This window comes from Macaca thibetana, chromosome 2 (genome assembly GCF_024542745.1).
Source record: "Macaca thibetana thibetana isolate TM-01 chromosome 2, ASM2454274v1, whole genome shotgun sequence".
NCBI lineage: Eukaryota > Metazoa > Chordata > Mammalia > Primates > Cercopithecidae > Macaca > Macaca thibetana.
In genome coordinates this window covers 192,609,684-192,635,658 of record NC_065579.1, presented here as the reverse complement: position 1 = coordinate 192,635,658, position 25,975 = coordinate 192,609,684, and the positions used below count along the sequence as shown (strand labels likewise).

Here is a 25,975-nt window from a genome sequence, read left to right as displayed (position 1 = left end):
CTAAGTGAACTATTTATATATGTTTTCCAGCTCACATATGGAAATGAATATTTGGGTTCTAGCCATTTACATATCCCCCCCACCCCACTCCACAGAGATTTGAAACCTGTATTCTTAGATCTGCAAGCAAGTTCTATATTAAAATGTACCTACTATATCCTTTTTCTTTTTAAATGAAATTTTAAAAATTGTATTTTTATTTGACAAGCAATCGTATGTCTTATATATTTACTGGGTACAATGTACACCTGTTAGAAAAGCTATTGTCTGAAAGATGAAAGATAAATATTGGTGAGGGTGTTGAGAAAAGCAGACCCTTGTATAGTTTGTTGGGGCTCAGAAACTGATACCCTGAAATATGTCACTAAAGCAGTGTCTGGGGTTCGAATATCTGAGGTTCGTTGCCTCATGCCAAGGAAATCAAGGACAGGGACACACAGGGAGTGAGTTTAAGAACAGAAGTTTAACAGGCAAAGGACAAACGCTCCCTTGTGCAGAGGGAGGGTTCCGAGCACACCTCCCAGTTGGCGACCAGAGGCGGCTGGTTTTACAGATGAGCTTGAGGACACGATGTCTGATTCCCACAGGGTTTGAAGGAGACGGTGGGGCAGGTGTGTCATTTACATAGCGTGTGAAGAAGTTGGCCACCCCACCGTAACCTTTATTATGCGGGTGAGTTCTCTACCTGGCTGGCACCATGTTGCCTGCTCCTTTACTGCACCTGTGGTGACAAAAAAAAAAAAAAAAAAAAGCGGAAGGCGGAGCCTCGGTGTTGAACAGACTTGGCTTCCAGGTATCCCTTTGTGTTGGCTGCCAGCACTCACCGTGCAAGCTTCTGGCTTGCCTCTCTATGTCTGCAGCTCGGTTTTACAGGCTGCCCTTCGTTAGAAATTATTTGGGGCTGTTTTTTGTTGAGAGGGAGGCCTCGCTGAGGACTGGTTTGCCCTCACTACCTGCCTACGTAATTTCTGGCTCCTATAGCAGCACTTGGACATGCTGAACTGAAGAGGAAGCCTCAAGATCTCTCTGACCTTCCTCCTCCAAACCCCGTGTCTCAGTCAATGTGTCTCAAAGCACAGGATGAAGCTGTTCTCCAGAGTTTCTTACCTGCCTAAAGTCCGCACCTACCAGAGAGGAAAACCACTGCCTCTGGCCCTTCCCTGAATGCTCATGAGCTCCAACGATATTGCAGGAAGGAAGACTGAAGTCGGACAGCAAACCTGGGCAAACTTTCCTCAAAACCAAGGTCCTTTTGTGAGCTGAAAAGACTCTGTCCCAGGCTGTTGTATGTTCTTTAAGCTTATTGAATCCGCCTAAAAATTATCCATACTTCCTCATCTCTCTTTCCCCTGAGAAACAGAGTATATAACATTGGTGTACCGTAGCGATACTAGACAATTACTCTGTGATTCTCCTCAGGGCACGCTAATACATTATATACCTTTTCTCCAAGTAATCTGCTTTTTGTGAGTTGATTTTTCAGTGAAGCATCAGAGGGCAAAGGGGAGGCTTTCCCTTGGCCCCTACGACTTGCTATAAATGTAAATTAATGCAGCCATTATGGAAACAGTATATTGTTTTTCTTTGAAACGTAACGTACTGCTACCCTCTCATCGGATTTCTTTCTCTTCATCATATGTAAAGACTTTATGGAGAATTAGGGTAACACACACAGTGGTATGTGCTCTTCTTTTGACATACTTGTCAAGCCACACTTGACAATATAGTTTTCAGTTCTTTCTAGGGTAGAGGATTTAGGGGGAATACACACACACACACACACACACACACGCGCGCACACACATTTACAATTTGAAATTGCTTTGCTATTTTCTACATTTACAAGACCATTTCAGTTCTCTTCATCCAACACGTGGGAATACTTCACCGTGACGAACACTTTCTTGTCTTTATCGGCTCAGACAAAGAGCACAGGGCAAAACCCAAGGCAGAAATTAATAATTAGCACAAAATGGGAAGCGAGAGATGTCATTTTACTTTTGTTACATTTATGAATGTACATACAGACCCCAGAAACATATAAACAAATATCAGAATATACATATCTTCCTTCAAAATTTGAGAAGAGTAAAAATGATTTTATTCCTTTTTCTAAAAATAAGTTCTAGGCTTGCTGTGCTGGAACCTGCTGAAAAGCATGTTGTTCACCTGAAAGAGAGAGAAGAAACGATATCCTGAAGACGTAGGGTAAAATAAATGATATCACCAAACACAAACGGATATACTGAGTGCTATACAAACCCCAAAGAGCGTATTACAAGTTGAAGAGGGCACGGTATCAATTATATCATTATCTCACCCTACTCTCTGGCTGAATAGTCTGAAAGCCTAAAATTACAGTTGATGTTAGATTTCTTGGCTTCATTTGCAAATTGGAGTCATTTTCCCCCTTTTTGTTGAATGCCATAAACACATGTTTTATTGTTAAAGAGTAGCAGTCCTTTTAGTTTGTTACAATGTTTTTCTTCTTTTTGTCCCTCATGTCAAAGGGCCTTTAAAAAAAAATGGATTGTAGCAAATTGGTGTAACATTGTATTTCTGAATGATTTGCAATGGTCTTAAGTACCATTTGTGCTTAGGCTTTTTGGCATACCATTTTTTAGGAGACCAGATCTGGAGAAGGCCCTTCAACTGGCCAGATGTGCCATTTTGGAACAGATCGAGGGCCTGCCAAAACACCATTTGTTGCCAGTACCGGATATTGTAGGGGTGCTCATCACCCTGTTACCATATTTTTGCACTTCTTAACGTTGCATACATAGGCAGCTGTTCTGTATTTAGAATATAAATGAGTCACCAGCTTGCTCTCCCTGGAGGATTTACCTGCAGGAGGGAACCACAGTGTTAACCCCTTCTCATCAGTTGCATGAATGTCACATTTAAATGCACGCTTTCCTCAGCCCATTCAGAAGCAAATCCTTATGCATGCAAATCACACCTTTCTTGCCAGTTAGACAAGGGGGCCAAAAATATGCAGTTCGCAGTGCTAAAATGGAACACATTTCTTTAGCAGTGAAAGCAGTAAATTAATCAGCTTATAAACTGAGAGTGAACAATTTGTGCTGAATTATTTCTTACTGCTCCTTCCATAAGAGCAGGTTCTCTAATCTCATAAAGGGCCGTGACTTCATTAAGATGGAAAACCGTGTTAAAGGATGTGTTGCAAGAGACGAGAAAAGAAAAACCCTGGAAGTCACTGAGTTGTCTCTCTGGAGCTCTTGAAGGACAGGGAGTTTTATTTATTTGGAGAATGACAATTAACCTACAGACTTGGCACAACAAAGAAGCAGAGTGCTGAAGTGGGTCTCATTATAGGACACGGAAGGCAGTTGGTTTGACCTCATCCCCACTCGCAGCACGTGATTTACATACCAGGCTACCACAAGCTGCCTAATGTTGATTTCAAACAGCTCGATGTGTGCGTGTGTCTGTGTGTGTGTGTGTGCATGCGTGTGTGTGTGTAGGTTCATTTTACCTCGAGGTACTTTGGAACCAAACTTGTCAGTGTTGGATGTCCAAGCACAGAAACAGTGAAGCCGGTCAGGAAAAGCCGAGGCACTTGTAGTATGTGGTACATTTGCTGATCTCAACTACTTTTTTGAATGTTTACCCTAAAATTGACGTAGCTCTGATTTACCACATAAACGCAGTCCTCTAGGGCTGAGCCATCTCTCCAGGCTTTTCATCTTGTCAGGAGCAGAGAAGCGCAAGTAGATAGATAGGTGACATTTGGAGAGGCAGGCATGCCAGATTTTCGGTGGTTACAGCGGAGGCCCAACCTGCTGTTCTCCTTAATGAAAGGAAGGAAATTTCAGACAGGCAAAACTGCTATAAGGGATATCTCTGCCCTGAATGTCACGCTGCCCAGATGTCACTCGGCAGGTGGAGTTGCAGAGAGAATGAAAATGTAGCCCTGCGTACGTGGGTGCTAGTGCGCTGCAAGGGTGAACTATGAGTCTGTCTTCTGAAGTGTAATGAAAACAGTGTGGATCTTGTCTATGTTCATGTCATGAGAAAGGACTTCCGCAAAGAATTCTCACCCCACTTTCCCTCACAGACCATTAGGCTTGCAGGCTCACAAACCACGAGCGTATATATATATATATATACACACACACACACACGAGTTTCTGTGTAGAAAATAGAATCATACTAATGAAGCGTTCTGCACCTTGCTTTTTTAATCAATCACACAACTGTACATGAATATTTCTCATTTTTTTGACTTATTTCATTTTTAAAATTGAATTTTTGACCAAAGGTGCACGATCATTTAGTCAGCCATTCTCCTGTTGATGATCATTTATGTTGGCTGTAGAATATTTTAAGGCGGATGTCGCTATGTTCTTAGTAAAAATCCAGGCAATTTTTACTAGAACAAGGTAAACAAGACTTGAAGTGACTTGTACAACAGAAAGCTTTAGTTACCGTCGCTGAGTTTTCTTTTCCTGTAATTATGTTTCCTCAGTGTTACGAGATGACTTCCGACAAAACCCCACAGATGTTGTAGTGGCAGCTGGAGAGCCTGCAATCCTGGAGTGCCAGCCTCCCCGGGGACACCCAGAACCCACCATCTACTGGAAAAAAGACAAAGTTCGAATTGATGACAAGGAAGAAAGAATAAGCGTGAGTTAAATTAAAATCGTGGCCCAGAGAGATTGAATTTTCAGTCTCAAAATACAAAATAGATGTATTTTATCCTTTAACTTATTATTAATATAATTGTTTTTGAATGTTAATTACAATTTATACTGCCTTGAAAAGATTTAAAAACATTTGGATGAGACTATAAGAGACAAAAATTATGTAAATCCAGAGTACATGAAATATTAATTGCACCAATCTGAATTGTATCTTTACCCTGCAATATTTGGCTTTTTTTTTTTTTTTTTTTTTTTTTTTTTTGAAACGGAGTCTTGCTCTGTCGCCCAGGCCAGAGTGCAGTGGTGCGATCTCCCTCACCCCAACCTCTGCCTCCTGGTTTCAAGTGATTCTCTTGCCTCAGCTTCCCAAGTAGCTGGGACTACAGGCGGGCACCTCCACGCCCAGCTAGTTTTTGTGATTTTTGTATAGACGGAGTTTCACCATGTTGGCCTGGATGGTCTCCATCTCATGACCTCATGATCCACCCACCTCAGCCTCCCAACGTGCAGGGATTACAGGTGTGAGCCACCGTGCCCGGCGGATGTTATAGCTCTTTTATAAAAGCTCCAGAAGCTTCTGTTAGCCATGCAGTACATGAGTGTTAAACTATAAATGATAGCCATAAGCCACATTAACTACATCTAATTTTGCACCATTTTCAAAAATTATAAGTGAAAATAATTTAAGGTGATGAATATCTCAAATGCTGTTTCCAGTTTTTCCAATTAAATAATATTTATAACAGTAAAATTTTATACATGAATTGATTTAAAAGCAGATTGAATAGATATGAAATAAAATTGAAATCAAAATAGCTGACTGATTCTGCATGTTAGCTCATGCGGAAAAATAACTGTTTTCAAAGGAAATTTATAATCAGATTCATCAGTTGATTAATATTCAAAATGAAACACACAGAAACAGGGGAATGGCATGTCATCGTTTTATTTCTTCAGAGGATCCATGCAATATTCATATGTGAAGTTTTTAAGTGAGAACCAACCCACAGAAATAGTATATAATTGCTTAACTTTCTGATATTATTCAGTAGTAAAATTTTTATATTCAGTACAACTCAGAGTGAATATATTTAATTTAAGATAATTTCTCATTTGGCTGAATAAATGTGCCATTTTAATAAAAAATCTATAAAGTATTGATATTATATTAATATATATATAGTCTTTATATATATATATATATATATATATAAAATTTTTGTGTGTGTGTGAGATGGAGTCTCGCTCTGTTGCCCAGGCTGGAGTGCAGTGGTGCGATCCCGGCTCACTGCAAGCTCCGCCCCCGGGTTCCCGCCATTCTCCTGCCTCAGCCTCCCGAGTAGCTGGGACTACAGGTGCCGCCACCACGCCCGGCTCATTTTTTGTATTTTTTAGTAGAGATGGGGTTTCACCATATTAACCAGGATGGTCTCAATCTCCTGACCTCATGATCTGCCCACCTTGGCCTCCCAGAGTGCTGGGATTACAGGCGTGAGCCACCGCACCCGGCCAATGTGCACAGTGTGATTACAACATAAAACAGAACCAGATAGGCTGTGGAAGAGATAACAATGTATATTCATGTGTTTCTGGTACAGAGGAAAAGAGAATTTTTCCCTTCACCCTTCAAAGATTTAAGTCTTTTAGTCCGCTGAAATAAACTGGCAATAAGACAGTTTAATGGAAGGAGAAGCATAGAAAAATATTTATATGTAAGTGCAGGGGAATCATACAAAGTATAAAACTCAAAGAAGGGATAGATGGTTGAAGCTTAATTACCCTCTTCATAGGATGAGGGAAGTGGGGATAGTAGGCAGTTTCAGAGGAAGATTAAATGATCCTCATAGAAGACGAATGGGCCCAACAAATAGACAATAGCCTGAGACAAAGTTCCTCTGACCTCTGGGAGAGGTGGTAACAAGTTCTGGGAAGGTGAGGGGCAGAACTGCACTGCAAACAAAGGTTTTCTTATTACGTAGATAAAGTCTCTCAGATGACAACCCCAGGAAGAATAGTTGAACAGTCTGTCCAGTAGGCATGGTAATGACCTTTAGTTTCTTCTTTGGTAATTAATCTTTACAGGTTAATGAGATTTCAGACAGGGGATTTAGGGCAATTGTGTTTCTTTTGGAAGACCTTTTTGCAGTCAGATAAGGGAACTTTAGCAAGCTCCCCTCTCTGTTCTTGGGGCAAAGGAGGGGACAGAAACAAAGGAATGTCAGAGAGGCATTGATGTTAAGGAAGTTTCTGAGGACTTACGATTTCCTTTAATTCAAAGTGCTCAGAAAGCCAAAGCACCACATTTTGGGGTATCATTTTCTGAGACCCAACACTAGTCTGACTGTTAACACTGTGAGATTGACATTGCCAAAGAGAATTTTGTTCTCAGTGGGCTTGCTTGGGTACCAAGTTTATGAAAATGTACTCCCGATGATGGAGTAAAATCAGCCAATGTTTAAGGATTGGTAGTTTATATTTATAGCATTTAGCTCTTGCCTATTTAAAGGAGTGCTGGCAGCTGAATAATCCAGGATGACCTTCCTCACAAGTCGGGCAATTGGTTGACTCTCAGCTGGATATCTTGGTTCCCCTCCTTATGATCTCTAATTTTCCAGCAGGCTAGTTCAGTAGGTTCCCATGTTGGTCTCAGGGTTCCAACTCAGCAAGAGAAGGCAAGACACAATGAACAAGAACCTTTCTTCCAGGGAAATATGTGCTTTAGTTCCATTGGTCAAATCAAGTCGTATTACCTAGCTCTCAGCCTCAAGGGGGAGGAGAAATGACCTTCGTAGCCATTTTTATAAGCTCTCATTTTATTCTATTCTATTCTCAATTCTCAGACAGAATTGAGAACAGGTTAATGGTCTTCTCCGCCTATGTAAAAAAAAAAGTTGAAAATTCCTTTCTATAGCATGACAAGTTGTAAATCTTGAAACATCTCTGATAAGAGCCAACCTACATGAGTTGTGTTTGCCTGTGAAATTAAAAAATAATGGAGAAAACCAACATGTTCTTATCTTGTATTTCTTCAAGAACACTCAATCCTTGTAAAGCTAATATTGAATTAAATGAATACCAAAAAAAAAAAAAATGGAAAAGAAACTGAGTTATACATTTACTGAAAGCCTAACTCTGCTTTAATGTTCTCTTTAGCAAATACATATTTTAATATTATTGCATTTGTTTTTATCAGCCAATAAATGCTTCTCATTTAAGAAATCTTGAAGGGGAACCTATTAGATGCTAATGATTTATACCAATACATATTACCATTTTATAAATTGTGTTTGTTTTTATCCAACCTGCCATTTTCATCAAGAATTATCTCTTCAATACAAGTAATATGAGACAAAGATGATTAATACTAACAGTTGAAATGTGAATTCTAGGGAGACAAAGATTTTTACCATTTGATTTACTACTGTCTCTTAAGAGTCCAGAATACTGCATATATATATATATATATATATATTCAGAAAGTATGTATACACACACACATATATATACTTTCTGAATCCCTCTGATTCAGATGGATTTTATTAGATTATTTAAAATGAATATCAGTGTTTCTGATGACAAATGACAATAGCAACTTATTCACATGAATTTCAGTGTGAAGACTAACTACTGGGATTTAGTGGGGTCAGTCACAAGACTCAAAATAGGATGAGGAAAGAGAGGACAGCTGCCTTAAAAAATATTTTCTATGAAGAAAGTATGGAAACTTATATTGAGGGTGAATTTAAGAAAAGAAAGCATACCTACAAATGCCAAAATAATGGGAGAGATTTTTCCTTTGGGAAACAAATATGCTTAAATACTCAAAACTATTTATTAATGACCTTTTATTTTCTGTTCTGTTCCTTTTTCTTTCCCTTCTCTTTTCTTTTTGTTTGATTGTAACAGATCCGTGGTGGAAAACTGATGATCTCCAATACCAGGAAAAGTGATGCAGGGATGTATACTTGTGTTGGTACCAACATGGTGGGAGAAAGGGACAGTGACCCAGCAGAGCTGACTGTCTTTGGTAAAACTTTCTTCTAAATTATAATTTTTTTATTTTTATCAATTTTTCTTTGCTTTTAAGTATTACTAACATTAAAACCTGGGCCATATAAGGACAGTTACTCATGACTTTTGGTAAGCAGTGACAAATTAGAATTATCTTGTTTTCTGGCTTTCCAATAAAAGCTTTGATGTAAAGAAAAAATTATTTGAAGCTTCAGTTAACTTACATTGTTCATATATTTGTTAGATTTTGGAGTTCATCAAAAGGTAAAAATATGTTCTTTCTCGAAGCCTATTTGAGATATTACATCTATCTAAAGTTTATCACTCATTCCACTCTCATGCATTTATCACGTAGCTATTATGTGCAAGACACAGGGTAAGGATTTTTAAAAATTAGAGAGTATAGTACAAAAAAACTTGTTTTCCCAGTTTTTAGAAATTCCAACTGAAGTATTTATAATTTCAACTATTGATAAAAATACTATGTATGCACACATATAAATTCAAAATTACAAAAAGGACCCCTAAAATGAGATATTTTGTTATGATATTCCTGTTCCTTCAACTTTAAGAACCAAGGCTCTCCTTAGCTGGATAAATGCAATTAATAGGTTAAAAACTGATTAGAACCATATCACATAAATGGTGGATAAAGTATCAGAAAGGAGAAAACTGGGGACAAAGATGGTCAAGGAAACAAATGTAAGGAAAATACTACAAGGCAACTGTGGAAGATTGAAAGAGAGATAAAATGACAAAAAAAATGGAGAAAACAGATATGCTAAATATACTAAAAAATTAAACACTCTTTTACAATACACGGAAATTCTATTCAAACCTCTGAATAGACACACATTTATAGACACACACATGCACACACATACGTGTACATATATGTATGTATGTATATGTACATGTGTATATATACAATCTTCATTACACATTTTACTATTGCAGATATTAGGTGATATTTTAAGAGCAAAAATATCATTGTGATGTGTAAATTATTTTTCAGTACCAGTAAAATAATCCTCTACTTCTGTGCATGATATAAAATCCCTATTTGTGGTCATTACTCAGGACACACCCAAGTGTGGCACCAAAGCCCTGCATAGGTCCCTAAAGAAACTTCTTTTGCTAGTTTGGGAGATGCCATCCCATGGTGTAATGGGAGTGCCACTATAGAAAGAACTGTATCAAGATGTCTGCGATTTTTCAAGTGTTAAGATTGTGCTTTATGCATGTGTACCAGAATGCAGACCTCTCCTTTCAATCATTCTGAGCACCGGGTAATCTCTGGTAACACTCCCTGCGGCTACTAAGCAGCTTGAAGTCCCAAATGACAAAGCTAGGAGAAATCCCATAATTCGTTAAAGGAATTGAATAGAAAAACTAAAATTGTTCAAAGTGTGCATGTAGATTTCTATCCTGCAGAGCTCAGACAAGTGTGAGTTTGCCCCTTCCTTTCATGCAGTCCTCTGTAAGAGTCTCAAGATGTGCTCCATTCTGTAATGAATAAAATACAGTTTTGCCTGGGAAGATATGATATTAGTGGTCACTGAACGTTAGCATTGAAAGCCCACAAGTACGGCTCTTCTATTTAAAGAAACACTCGTTTCTGTTTTTCTGTAACTACCACAAACTCTGGAATAGAAAAAAAAAAAAAAAGCTGTATTACTACAGCATAGACTGCCTTCAGAAGGAAATTGAAAGAGTTTAATGTCATTACTGAAGCAATTAGACTTACCACTAATGAGATATCCTCATGAAATATTTATTGTACCTTCCCTAAAGAAATGATGAGAACTACTGGGGATTCCTAAACATGTCAAGAGTTATGTGAGAACTTCTAAATTATTTCGAAAATAGCTATCATCCAAAGAGATTGAATTTGTCTAGAGGCAGTTCCCCTGGCAGAATTGATTTAGGAAACTGAGAAATGTTTATTAGATGGTGTAAGCTAGTCAGAACTGACCTGAGGGGTGATAAGTACAAGATTAAGTTGAGGGAAAAGCTAACTTTCCATTATTGGTAAGAAAACAACATCCAAATCCAAAAGAAAAACAACAACAAAGAAAGTGATGGTCCAAATCAAGGATGTGACAAGTATTGCCCGAGAAACCCCTTCTGTATCTTTGCTCCTTATTCTTAGAGAATGTAAAAGAAACAGTGTACTTATTAATAGAGAGATCTTCTTTATTTTACGCTGGTACTCCTACATCTAATACACATTTTCCAATAAAACTCTTTATATTGTAGCATTGTTGCATATTATCAGTTTTGACCTAATGTTTACATAAGTAAAATTGATTATACTGAATACAATTTTATTTTCATGGAGCAGCAATTTCACTTTTAAAGGTCTGGCTACTATAACCATTCTGTAGCTACAGAAGGTTTTTAAATGTCCTTTGCAATTCAATCTTTACCTTAAGATATGTTATACAGAACAAGTAACATTTTGTTGTTCAAAAAAATAAGTATATGTATAAGTAAAGTAACATTTAATTGTTCAAGAAATGTAATTCACTTGTAAATGCCAAGAAAAACAGTGAAAGGATTAAAGTTTTTTTTCCAATATAATAGCTATCTACTTTCCGAGACATACTGCTAGGAAAAGGAATTTCTCAATTCTTCAAGTATTTTGATTCTAGTGGGCTTGGACTTTGAAGTTTTATAGTTTAATATTTCAACATTATATATTTTAAATGTGCCATTTGGTCATATCAAAGATATGATCAGTGTGACCTAATTTTAAAAAGTTACTGTGCCATTCTCCACAAATCACGTATTGTGGTTGATCTTCTAATATTTTTTGGCCATGAAATAACATCCTAATTAACTGGGCATTATCAAATCTAAAAATTAGAAGTAGGTATCATAGTCTACAATAGCACTCACATCTATGGCCTAATCTATACACCTTCCTGAAGAATAGCCCCTGGAAGTTTACATATGTTAAGCTCTAAAGATCCCGGATGGCAAAGAGAGTTGAAGTAAATAATTCAGTTTCTAATTATGAGTAGATATCAGAGAACTGCTATCCAAAATTCGACTGGTTTTTAAAAATGACATGTGGATTTCAAAATGATTTTTAGGTGTTTATCAATGCAATACATGAAAACTTATTTTATGTGTAACATTTGTAAAACATAATAAATATTACAAAACTTAGAATGAAATACAGGAATCTCTTGCCCCAACACACACACACACACACACACACTGTCTCGCCCACACACACACATTTCTCATCATTTTACATTCTGTTTTATCTAGTTCTTCTGGGATTTGTTTCCGTATTTCTGAATATGTGCTTAACCTACTATTTATCATTGTATCAATGTCATATATTGTTTGACTTCCTATTATGGAAGATGACGATTTGGCCCACTTATATCTCCTTCCCCACCTTCTCACCTCCACTTTTCCTTCTTTTTCTCTTTTTGGTATATGAACTTCAGAAACATTGGTTATATTAATATTCAGAATTTGAGTTACTATAGTCATGTAAATATTATTGACTGTGAGTAGTATTATGACCGTATTTCTTTTCTGGTACTCTTTTGGTTCTTCTTTGAATTAATAATAAACCCATTTTCCCATTTACTTATGCTTGTCTATACCTGTCATGAATTCTTGAAATCTCTAACAGGAACTATAAAATCTTCTATAATCTGTTTTTTTAGACTTTAGCTATTAAGTCCCCTTCACTACAGCCTTCCCTGAGGCTGCCTGATCTGACTTGGTTAGCTATTCCTTAGGTCTACCCCATAAACCTGATTCTGATTTTGTCTTCCTCATCTGTAATGTTGGATCTTCTGTTTTCTGCATGCTGTGTTTGTTTCTTGGTGAACCCCTCTTTTCAGAAGGGGGGTTCTCAACTTCTTTCTGCTTGGCTGAAGCTTGGAGCACATTCCAACCAAAACTCCTTTACTCTATCCAAACCTTAGAGTTCTAGTTTAGAATTATACTTTAGTTAGGGAATTTGACTTAAATAATATTTTTGCTTAGAATATTAAAGTTGTGACTCTAATAATCATTTAGCTTCTCATGATGCTCTTGAGAAATCTGTGATTCTGATTCCTGTATCTTTGTATGTGATCAGTTTTCTTTCTTTCTTTTTTTTTTTTTTTTCTTTCCAAATGTTTGGTACTCTCTTTACCCCAGTGTTCTGAAATGGTTCAGTACATTACCTTAGTTTGACACTCTTCTATCTTCCTCTCTATATAGGTGATAAGCAATCTCAATCTGAAAACTCTCAACTAAAACAATTCAATGAAATTTTTAATTTTAAATTTAATGAAAATTTTAATTTTTAATTTTAAATTTTTCTTTGTCAAACATGTTTTCATTAATTAGATTTTAAACCTCCTTAGTTTTTCTTTTCTCTAATTCCTCCTTACTTATAGCATCCTGTTCCTTTGTAGCAGAGAGTTTTGTTTTTGTAATTTGTATTTTATTTTATTTTTTCCCCAACTTTTACTAAGTTTCCGGGTACATGTGCAGGATGCGTAGGTTTGTTACCTAGGTAAACTTGTGCCATAGTGGTTTTTGCTGCACAGATTAACCTATCACCTAGGTATTAGGTCCCGCATCCATTAGCTGTTCTTCCTGATACTCTCTCTCACCATGCCCCTTTGTCAGGCTCCAGTGTGTTGTTACCCCGATGTGTTCATATATTACCATTGTTCAGCTTCCAATTATAAGTAAGAACATGTGTTGTTTGGTTTTGTTTCTGCAGTAGTTTGCTAAGGATAATGGCATCCACCTCCTTCCGCGTCTCTGCAAAGGACATGATCTGATTCCTTTTTCTGACTGCATAGTATTCCATGGTGTATTTGTACCACATTTTCTTTATTCAGTCTATGATGGGCATTTGGGTTGATTCCATGTCTTTGCTATTGTGAATAGTGCTGCAATGAACATACATGTGCATGTATCTTTATAATAGAATGATTTATATTTCTTTGGGTATATACCCAGTAATAGATTGCTGGGTCAAATGGTATTTCTGTTTCTAGATCCTAAAGGAATCACCACACTGTCTTCCACAACAGTTGGACTTATTTACATTTCCACCAACTGTGTAAAAGCGTTCCTATTTCTCTGCAGCCTCACCAGCATCTGTTGTTACTTGACTTTTTAATAATTGCCATTCTGACTGGCATGAGATGGTATCTCATTGTGGTTTTGATTTGCATTTCTCTAATAATCAGTGATGTTGAACTTTTTTTCATCTTTGTTGGCCACACGAATGTCTTCTTTTCAGAAGTTTCTGTTCATGTCCTTTGCCCACTTTTTAATGGGGGTTGTTTGTTTTTTCTTGTAAAGTTGTTAAAGTTCCTTGTACATCTGGATATTAGGCCTTTGTCAGATGCATAGATTGCAAATATTTTCTCCCATTCTGTAGAATGTCTGTTCACTCTGATGATAGTTTCTTTTGCTGTAGCTCAGAATTTTAGTAACCCTTTTTTTAAAGTAAAATTATCTTGTGATGCTTCTCTGCCTTTATTTCCTCTTAGCTTCTCTTCCCCACCATCCCCCACCACTAAGGCTAAATACCACATTGTTCTTTGTCTTTTCACTGGAAGCTTTTTTCAAATGGCACATGATCTATTTTTGTTAATTCATATTTAATTGTTATTCTTCAAAAAGATTACTGGAAACTCTGTGCCAACTGATTATTTTCACCATACGATGTTCAGATTGAGAACTAACCATTTTGGGGAGGATAAGGACAGAGACTGGGGCTGTGATGCTGGTTTTCAGTCTTTGAGAGACAATAGTTGATAACCTGAGAGTAGTTGAGATATTCAGAGATAATGCTATGAGAGAAGATCCTTAGGACCCACACTTTAAGAAATATCTGTATTTTATTAATAGCATGTGGTATTAATTTAAGTATTAAGAACATGAGGTGTTATTACGATTGTTGTTGGCAATATAATCCTTTCTTGAGTATATTTATTGAGCATCTACTATGTCCCATGCCCTGTTTACGTGCTTAAATACTAATGGTGGAATGAACAGACAGAGTCCGGGCTCTCACCTAGACTCTTATGTCATGTTATCAGCAATAACATGAAACTTTGCCTCTAATAGGTGGTGAGAGAGGCATTTTTTTTTTCCTCTGAGAACATTTATCTATATTTGTCTTTGCTTCATAGGATGATTTTTCTCAGGCAAGTAAAGTTCTAGCCAAAAAGAAACTAATACAGTCAGGATTTATTTAATCACATTCAGACAGCCGGATCGTTATCATTCAGTCTTTTTCTGGAAGGGCATGATAATTCATATTCCATGACTATCAAACCCACCCTCACCTCATACATGCCCAGTTAAATAAAAGGAGACCTACCAGGGCCATCTGACTTCCAATTTAATTGACACTACAGGGTGGCAGGTCTTTCTGGCTGAGCTGAAGTCAAGATAAGGTTTACAAGCAGTGGTTAACTCCAATGTCCTTTTATTACATAGCTTTGGTCTTACAGGACTTAAAGAACTCTACCTGTGTAATTATTGCCATAACACTAGTTTTATAATGTTAAGCAAAGTTTATTTTTAAAATTTTATGGTCATTTGAGAAATAGCTGTTATAACACAGTCATTGACAATTTTAAAGCCATTTTCGATGACTGAATACAGTTAAAAAGAGAAATTTGTTTGCTGGGCACTTAATTTTTTTCATGTAACTAAGGACCTTAAGAGATACTATGCAACCACATTTCAGATTTATGGTATTTTGTGTTAAATTGTATATTTGCTTTCTGATTATTTTTGACATAACTACAACGAGACTTGGCATTTGACTTTATTATAGCTGCATATAAAGTTGGATTTTTCCAAAATGCCAATTTGAAACTAAATTGACAAGACTGACTACTTGAGGGCTGTACTTTACAGAAACAACTGGCAAACAACACCACTGTCCCAAGAGAGATTAATCTTGTAAGCAAGTTATGCAGGTGATTCAAATCCTGTTAATCTCACATAAAAAATGTTAATTGCATTGGCAAAGACATTGCCTCTGATCACTCCGCAGTTATATAATTAGAGATCAGCCCATTCGGAGAGGCTCTGATCTAATTGATAAGCAGTCAGCAAACGACCCTTGAGATTTCTTCCCCGTTTTTCAATATGTGGTCAGACATAAGGTAGTAACACGAAGAAATCAGTGACCTTGTTTTGACACATTTTAAAATTAAGTTTGCTTGTTATTCAATGGTTTAAGATTTTCATGCATATTTATTTTAATTGGACGGGGCTCTAATTGTCCAAACTCTATGGAGTATTAATAGGTATTGAGTGTGATCACTTATCGATGCATTGGATGGTTCTGGAGCATTAATTTGAGTGTGATCACTTATCAATGCATTGGATGGTTCTGTTATCAACTTACTTTCTAATCCTTCGAGCTTTTCATTTTTTTGGAGATGATTTTGAGTCAAAAGGGGAGACTCAAGTCACTTCCTTGTAATTTTTAAAATTTCTGTCTGAAAGGGGCTTGGTTTTGTGTTTGGTTATTGTAACAATTGCCACTGCAAATGCAAATCATTTGAAATACACTTTTGGCCTGTACAGCTTCTTCAGTCTTCATATTTATGTTTCTGATTCTCGGATTTTCTGGAAATAAAGTTGGTTAAGAAAAGTGGAAAATAGTTCTTACAAAAAATTTCTTCCACTTAAATAAATGTTAGGCAAACCTACAGTTTTTAACATAATGTTTTCTGTGGGTAATTACGAAAATTGCAAAGCAGAAGGTGAGTTTAGTATAATTAAGAGAAAACAATTGGAATAATGAATAATACAATTTAGAGATAATTGTTAGAAAGGGTGCTATGGACATTCTCAGAATAATACTTTAAAATATGTGACCAAGCTCCAGTATCTCAGGAATTTCCCATGTCACATTGTTGGGCAGCACATCCTAATACCCAGGTATAAAACCCATGTGGCTGTGTCATGTACATGCAGGTGACTTTCATCTCACTTCTTCTTTGCCTTTGTTTTGTTTTGTTTTGTTTTTCTATCCATCGAATTACATTTTTTCACCATGAGCCAATGTCAGACTTCCAAAAATTGTATACCACATAAGCTCCTGTGGTTATCTAGTTGCTAAGCAACTGGACTCTGCTTGAGGGTAGCAGGGAAGAGAGAAGGTTCATTGTGAAGTTCTGTACCCCTGCTGAGTTCATTTGAACAGCAGCAGGGATCCTGTATCTTGATTCTTCTTGAAATTATAAATCAAGTGCTTCCACGTGTCTCTATATAAAACAATGAGGCTTAGAACAAGTACAATGACCAAAAAAACCCTTAAGGATCCTGATGGTCTCCCCTTGAGGAAAGGACAGCTTAGTTTGTGACATTTCTGATGTAACTTTGGCCATTTGGATTAATTATATGTTGTGATTTTGTGACTGTTAGCAAGTTAAGGAAAGCATACACAAAGTTTTTCTGAAAATATAAGTAAGTATTTTAATGGAACTGGTCTCACATAGTGTTTTTCAATTTATTTTATACCCAGCATAATGTCATGAAAACTTTTCATATTAGATAGGTAGTTTTAATATTGCAATGACTTAACAGTTTTTCAGTGTATAAGTTTGCCGAAATTTATCCTAAAATCTCACGTTTTCCAATATTGTCAGTTTTGCTGCAATGATCCTATGGACTTCTTATTTTTGTTGCAATTATCAGTTATCGAAGTCACTGTTCTGCATTGTTATATTTTGCAGAGTGTCTGCAAGTAAAATTTGGTTCTTCTTCAGTGCTCACACTTCCTTTTTCTTACTGATTTTTCATGTTGGCATGCCCATCTTCTTCTGGACTTCAATGGGCATAACTTTTGTATCTTACTTTTAAGAGAATTTTCACATTTAATTTATGACAAAATATCTTCATCACGTTTAAAAAGTCTTTTTGATTCCTTCATTATTTAGATGTTTTTTAATCCAATAGCTATATCTACAGATTTGATCATATGTATTGTTATTTCCCTTCCTATTATATAAGTAACCTCCTTTATCTCATTGAAAATTTGACTTCAAGTAATAGAAATCTGCCTAACAATGGCTTAGGCATAAAAGGTTCATTTTTCTCATCCTCACCATTTCTATGATGAAAAGAGCTTAAACACACAAACTCACACACACATGCACACACTCACACACACTCCATGTTTTACCTGCCATTCTGTTTCAGTTTGCTAAATGAAAAGTTGAGACACTTTCTAGAGTTTCCTTTTCACTCTATGCGTCTGACTGATCCCCCAGTTTTGATCTCTCTTTTCTGTCCCCTTTTCCACATCCTATGAACCATTGTGCCAGTTTAAGCTGAAATAATTTCTTACAACAACACTTTGACTTAATTCATGACTTTGTTTCTCTTCTACTTTATCTTTCACAGACATGCCAACAAGCCCTTTTTCTTTTTTTTTTTTTTTTTTGAGACGGAGTCTCACGCTGTTGCCCAGGCTGGAGTGCAGTGGCCGGATCTCAGCTCACTGCAAGCTCCGCCTCCCGGGTTCCCGCCATTCTCCTGCCTCAGCCTCCCGAGTAGCTGGGACCACAGGCGCCGCCACCACGCCCGGCTCTTTTTTTGTATTTTTAGTAGAGACGGGGTTTCACCGTGTTAGCCAGGATGGTCTCCATCTCCTGACCTCGTGATCCGCCCGCCTCGGCCTCCCAAAGTGCTGGGATTACAGGCTTGAGCCACCGCGCCCGGCCCAAGCCCTTTTTCATATGCTAATTCAAAATGTTGCTTACTTGCTTAAAGTCCTTCAGTAGCTCTCTATCAACCTCAGGGCAGAGCTCACAGTCCTTGAGTGGTGAACAAGGCCTTCATGGTCTTACCACTCACTCTCTGGCTAGCTTTGTCTCTCACCACTTTCCCCAATGAAACTAAGCTGCTCACTATTCACCAGCTTGACCACTTAGTCAAAGTCTCTAGGAGTGGTTGTATTAGCATGTGCTGAATGAGTGAGTGGATGAGAGAAAGACTTCTCTAGCTTGTTCATTCCAGTGTCGGGATGTAGTATGATACTCCTGCTAAAATCAGAGGGAACAGGAAAGGTCTCCTCTTGATGAATCATTTTTCAATCTTGAGTAATATCAATAGTGTCTCAAATCTCTTTAACATTGGGTTGATGTAATTTTTGGATGAACTGGATAAATAGCTGCACCTGATAGCACAGAAAAAGTCAATCCCGCTTCCTATGCTAATTATTTATTTTTTACTGTTAACATTTGGGACCCTCATAAGGATATATTAATCCTATTGCCTATTTAACTACCAGAAATGATAGCTCAATACCAACTATTCCAGCCCCGAAATAGCTGTTTTGGGTACATAGGGTCCAGAGTTGGAAAAAAATCACACTAAATTATTTTATCTGACATGCAGGTTTGTTCTGTTGTCTGTGGGGCACAATTTGCTGCTAATTTATTCAGAGTGTCTAAAATCTTTAGATGCAACCATGTTTTTCTTTCGTTTTTATGGATTGCTTGTCAATTCTGCATTTACAAAATTTTTCATGATAAAATTCTATTTGCCTTGTTTTATGGCTTGGGATTTTTGAGTCTCAGACTACAGATACTCAAGCATACGCAGAAAATTCTGATCCCTACTGTCAAATTCTCTGCAGAGATACAACTATCTTCCTTCTAAATGCCAATGATAGTTGGTTTTATTGCAATAAAATATTTATCTTGCAACTCACACATCTGTTTTATAAATATGGATCTTGATTTAGTCAATAAAATCAAATACTCTTATTTTATACTCTTAAAATCTATTATTTGAAGTAATTTATTTTCTTTGAAGGTTTCCTGCCAAATACATTTTAGTTTTTGTGGCACTGTGTACAAAATTTTAAATTAGAAGGTTTGAAACTCAAGTCTTAGGTGGCTAAATGTGTCCAGATGGCCAGATGAATCGTGTCAACTTCCTATGAATCTCATCTTTCTTTTCCTTGGCTTAGTTCTCGTTCTACCTCAGTAAGTAGCAATATTGAATTTGTTTGTGATTTTTAGATATGGGCTAATAAAATTTAAATGAAAATTTTTCCAGTCTCAGGCCATTATCCAAAAGGAAAGAAACCGGACAAGGAATGCCAGTGTTTAGCAACACATCAAACTGCTTTTTGTTTTATATCCTCAGAAGCTAAGCATCTTATGGACAGGAAAAGACTTTTATGGATAAGGACTTATTTTTCTCTAGCTTTCTGTCGGAGAGTGCTAGAATACAATTTAACAGTGCCAAATACAGATTAATAAAAGAAGAGAGGATGAAAACAGTAAAACAGACTACCGAAGAAATAAAAAACATAAAATTAAGTAAAATAAAAATGGATAAATATCTCAAACACTTAAGAGAAGACCATTGGAGAAAACCTCAAAAAATTGATAAATAAATAGTTTGCAACATTTAATAATGGCAGTCTCTGTATTTAAGAAAAAAAAATCAGGCAGACAGCTTTCCATATATGAAGTTAAAATAGTATGGGAATATTAAGTCCTTATCAAATCATAGCCTAAGTGGGAAAATTTAGGTTATATATATGTGCGAAAGTACACATTTTTAAATTTTCTCTAGCGTTCTTGAGGAATATTAATATTTGGTTTTTAAAATATTTTTATTCCTTTCAACTTTTCGTTTTCCCACAATGAGCCCTGATAATAGATTACTGTGATCATTTTAAATCTCTTTTTCCTGTAGAATTCAGTGTTCTGATTTTTTATGATAGGATCCACCTGATTTAGCTCAGGGATTCAGTGAAAAATCAATTTAATATTTTTTCCAAAGGTTGTATCATCTTAAGTGCAAACTGTAGCTATTCCTTTGTTCCAAAATACTGTATTTTATTGAATGCTGTTGGACTCACAAGGCCACAGAGTTAGGTACCTGTGTACCAACAGTAAATTAGGTTTCCTTTGCTTATCTCATAATGTAATTAAAGCACATATAATAGTTTATCTCATTTTACCATTCTTTCTTTTTTTTTTTTCAAGAACGACCCACATTTCTCAGGAGGCCAATTAACCAGGTGGTACTGGAGGAAGAAGCTGTAGAATTTCGTTGTCAAGTCCAAGGAGATCCTCAACCAACTGTGAGGTGGAAAAAGGATGATGCAGACTTGCCAAGAGGAAGGTAAGACCATCATATGGATGGACTATTGCTAGATAACCAATGAATAATTAAGAAAGAAAAGGACAGCTACAGTGCCACCACCATATACTCCTACGTCTTGGGGTATTTTCACTCATGTGATTTTTACATATGCAAGCCACATATTTACTGTTTATATATTAAAGTCCTCCAGGCTTTCAATGTCACTCTTTCAGTGAGTATCTACATCAATGCTTGATTCTTCATTCCACCTCTTATCCCTGGATACCAGGGATTCCTGGGTGCCTTCTTTCCCCGGACCCTTTGGGAATACTATTCCATTCCCGCAGAATGCCCCCTGCATGCCTCCATCAATGACTGCCCTGTTCCCATGTTTCACCCACTCTGGATACCATTTGTCACCTCTACGGCCCAAAGCATAACCAACAAAAGACTACTGCATGTGGCTGACTAAGTCCTGGAGTAAAGGAAAGGTCAGCACAACACTGAACTGGTAGCAAGTAGTTGGCATTATTTTTCACACAGGGGATTTCTAACACAGGGACCTCCTGTCACTTTCTTTCTTGCCATCTCTTCATGGAGACCTTCTCTTCCATCTCTTTCTTATTGTTCTTATCACAAAGCCCTCAAACCCAAGCTCTCAAGCTCTCATCTTATTCAAAAATGCTTTTCATCTTATATGAAAATAGTTTTAACTTGTTGTTATATAAATTTCCCTAAGACCTTGCCATTTAAAATCAAATCAGTAATTCAACTGGTTTGTTGTTGTTGTTGTTGTTGTTGTTTTAACACAAGTAATTTTATCTTTAAGATTTGTTATGGCTTCCTGCTAGTTCTGCCTACTGACATTATAACCATCATACATTCTCCAATTAATGCCTGCATAAAATTGTACAGGCCGTGTTTTACTGGTTCTTGTTTTTTACAACAAATTTTTGGCCAGGCACAGTGGCTCATGCCTGTAATCCCAGCACTTTGGGAGGTCAAGGCAGGTTGATCACCTCAGGTCAGTAGGTCAAGATCAGCCTGACCAACATGGTGAAACCTTGTCTCTATTAATAATACAAAAAATTAGCCATGTGTGGTGGCGCACACCTGTAATCCCAGTTACTCGGGAGGCTGAGTCTGGAGGATCACTTGAACCCAGGAGGTGGTGGTTGCAGTGAGCCAAGATCCTGCCACTGTACTCCAGCCTGGGTGACAGAGTGAGACTCTGTCTCATAAAGAAAAAAAAAAAAAAGAAAAACTTTGTTTCATTCAACTGACTGGCATTAACCAGGCTTCTACAGAAGCTATATACCTTTTATGTGCTTTCACTGCTGTCAGTACTTTCCTAAATGTAAACATTCATTTCAAAATTTCAATTTTATAAATCCCAAGATATGATAAGATACTTTATTTCAAAAGGCACGTCACTCATGGATTGAATGCACCAACCATTTATAACAGTTACTGAGAGGTTCTTTGCAATCTATGGGAATAAAACAAGTGAAAACATTAATTCAGTTAGTTTTTCGGCCTATGTAGTAGGGAAAGTCATTACTGTGTTTCTTTTATCATTTTAATGCCAGACATCTATCTTTAAAGGAATGGTATTATTAGAAGATGTTTGTAAATGTGAGGCTTTTTGTGCCATCTCATTGGAGAAGCAGGTTAGAAAACAGGGAGAGTTTACACTATTGAACTGTTACTGTCCATCCTCTACACATAGTCAACAACTTGCTTCAAATTTGAGAGCACATAATGAATAATTTTAAAATGTTAATGTAAGGTGAAGAGATTAATTCTATAGTAAAATTTATCCTAGTGTAAACAAAGGTTTATTTTTTAAAACTGGGAGTATATGGCCTTGTCCATTGTAACTTCAAAAACCTTCAGTTTTGGCATAATTTTGATTTATAGGAAAGTAACAAAGTAACAGAGTTTCCATATACACTACACCCAGTTTTCCTTATTGTTAATATCTTACACGACTATAAAACATTTGTCACAACTAATGAGCAAACCTTGATACGTAATAATTAAGTAAAGTGTATACATTATTTGGATCTCCCAGGTTTTCATCATTGTCCTCTTTCTACTCCAAGTCCTGTTCAGGTAATTATTGAGTTGGGTGTCACAGACTTCTGCATTTGTTCTCATATCTCTCTGGTCTCTTCTGGCTTGTTACAGGTTCTTAGTGTTTCCTAGTTTTGTGAGCTTAACAACCTTGCAGGGAAGTACTGGCCAGGTACGCTATCGAATGTCCCCCAAACTTGGATTAGTCTGGTGTTTTCTTCTATTAGAATGGGTTCATAGGTTTTTGTTTTTAAAAAAATGCCATAGAAATGAAATGCTCTTCTTATCACATTGTATCGGGGGTACATTATATCCGTATAACAGCACTGGTGACCCTGTTAATTTTCAAACATTGAGCAAGAGCTCGTTGAAAAAAGTATTAAAAATAGAGAATTGTAAGTGTGCGTTGCATTTTAACATGTCTGTGTTTCTGAATTAAGGTAAAATAAAAATGAATTGAGCCTAGTTTGATTATTTTCAGTTTAATGTAGGTGTTGGTCATAAACCTGACAACTTAAGCTGCTACACTGTTCTCTAAATCTTGCCAAATTCATTTGCTTCAAAGTACAAATGATACATATAAATCAAACAACAGCATTCAGGTTACATTTTCAGAAGGTATGATATCAAGGCCACTAAACAACAAGGTTGAAAGCATGAGAAATCTTAGTTTCATTAACTTCCTTTAAAACATTTTCATAGCTTTGGCCTCTTTATTCTTTTTACTGGCATATTATTGTAGTACTTTGTGTAACCAGTTAAATATTTTTAAAATCTTAGGCAAATGGAAGTGCTGTGTAAGCTTTAAATTGTTTTGTTAGAGAGGCTTAAAGCAAGGATAAGTGTAATATAGAAACTGAGGTCAATATTTTCATCATGAAAGAAGCATGTACTTTTTCTTGAATTCCCAGTCTTTAAGTGATATTTCAGAGGAGTTTATTCCTTCCTCGATTTGTATGTATTAGCATAAGCCTCACTTATGCATAATGAGAGGGAAAGATACTTCTTTCCTTGGTGAGGAATAACAGTAATAACTTTTAGCCAACCATAGACTAAATCAACAACATTGATTCTATTACATTATTTAGGTCTCAGACTAGGGAGATGGCCATTGTTCTTGTATAAGCAATTGGTGTGGTGGATGACATTTCTTTGGCTTAACACTTAATGAAATTTGAATAAGGTTTGTGTAGTGGTTCATGCTTAACACATTTATAGGAAGGCTTTGTAGGACAGCTGCATAGCCTGTAATTACTATGTAAGTAATATGTGACTATTTTTCTTTTGGAGACAAGAAAAGCTTTTCAATTCAAGTTTAAATTTATGAAATGCTGTAAGAGCTACTAAAATCTTCAACACAGAAGAAGATATCTGTGCCAACCTTTCAGTAACCAGAGATGAATTAAGGGAGTATTATTTTCCCCTTGCCTTGAAAATATTTTTTAAGTAGTACTGATATGCCTCTTTCTTTTATTTAGTCTTAAACTCCTGACCTTTCTCAGTAACTACCTTTAATGAAATTACAACAGACTCAGTGAGTTGTATTAAAACATTTTCTGAAAAGATGAATGTTTCAGTGAGGTAGGAAGCATAGCAAGTCTAACAATAACCCTTACGCTCAACTAGGGAAAGTTATTTATGTGGACATTTTCCATGTGACCAAGGGACAAAACGGGAAGGAGTCTACATTATACACATTAGTGCCAAACTGTTAATTCCTTGCAGAGACTTCTGAAGATATTACCATTTCACAATTGAATATTTCAGGAAGCATACTGATTCTGTACCAAGTACCAATACTGTTTTCTAGAAGGTTTCAATACATATATATTAGGGACAAAAATTTCATACACTAATGTGAAAATAAAGTGAGTAGGGGGAACAAGCAAGTGAAAGGCATTTTATAGTTTATAAAAATTATGATTTTTAAAGCACATTTTAAAAGCATAATTTAAATAGTAGAAGATGCACTTTTGGGTTTACCTACATTTAGTGAGTGCCTACTACATTTATAATGCTCATTGCAAGTTTGTAAAAGTAAGAAACAAGGTAACTTAACTGTTATTAGTTCTTTTTACTTTTTGTTTTATATTAGTGAGATTGGATGACGTGGGAAAGTATTTACATTCTGAATACAGTAAAGAAAGTAAACTGGAGCAGCTCTAGTTATATTCTTGGGTACTGTCTGTCTTTTGAGGGCAAATATCCAACATTTTGCTTATTAGTACTCTCTTGATTAAGTGCCTTCAATACACCTTTTCACAAAGTGTTTTAGGTGATAGAAGTTGCCAGTATTTTTAATAAATGAGGTGAGGTTCCACCTCATGCCATGTTCCATCATAACATAAGTTTATTGTGTATTTTTGTTATATAAATATATTTATGTGCTGAAAGTCTATAAAAAAGTATAAAATGAAGAAACATTACCATAACACAAGTAACATGACATAAAGAAACAATATAATAAAATTGTAACCAAAGATATAAAAATAAATTGAAATATGACAACACTGCAGTGTTCTGTTCAATTTAATATTGAGATTTTTTAGAAAATCCCTCTTGGAACTTGGATAAGAGTTAGTGTGATTAATCTGATTGTGAATTCTTATCTATACATGTCAGCAGACTTTGTATTTCATTTCATTATTAGCAGCCTTTAAAGAACTGTAAACAGGAGATTTAATATCTCTCATCAATCATGTAATTTTCAGCATATTGCCATTAGCTCCATTTTCTTTTTTTATTTCTTTTTTATTTTCTAAACTAACTCTAAAGTGACACTAAGTTCCTCAATAACAACTTCTGTCTTCCACAATAGAGAAAGGAATGTTCAAAATCGCTTGTCAGAAGAAAAAGGAAATAAAATATGCCATTTACATTCTTATGTATGCCTGCAAATTCTAAATTTAGTTGATGGCTTGCACATAGTGGATATAATTAATGAATATTTCATAAAACAGGAAAGGGAGTAGAGAATAAGAGTTTCAAGATACGTAGAGCAAAATTCTATCAATTTTCCTTAACCCACTGACAAAATTTCCTTTTCTAAAGTGCAAGTCTATTTTAAGAGAGGATTTTCAGAGTTTTTAGTTCCATGAAATGTGAGATTTGCA

The 25,975-nt window shown here is 36.2% G+C and overlaps 1 protein-coding gene across 11 annotated transcripts in view; it reads left to right on the top strand.

Annotated features, from left to right (window-relative positions):
• Nucleotides 1-25,975, top strand: part of ROBO2 (roundabout guidance receptor 2) — a 1,778,513-nt gene that overhangs the window by 1,600,291 nt on the left and 152,247 nt on the right. For all 11 annotated transcript variants that reach the window (XM_050782129.1, XM_050782128.1, XM_050782122.1 and 8 more), the window contains 3 exons: nucleotides 4,490-4,647; nucleotides 8,571-8,691; nucleotides 20,687-20,825. In XM_050782129.1, the coding sequence (XP_050638086.1) occupies nucleotides 4,490-4,647; nucleotides 8,571-8,691; nucleotides 20,687-20,825 (418 nt within the window). The remainder of the gene's footprint in view (nucleotides 1-4,489; nucleotides 4,648-8,570; nucleotides 8,692-20,686; nucleotides 20,826-25,975) is intronic.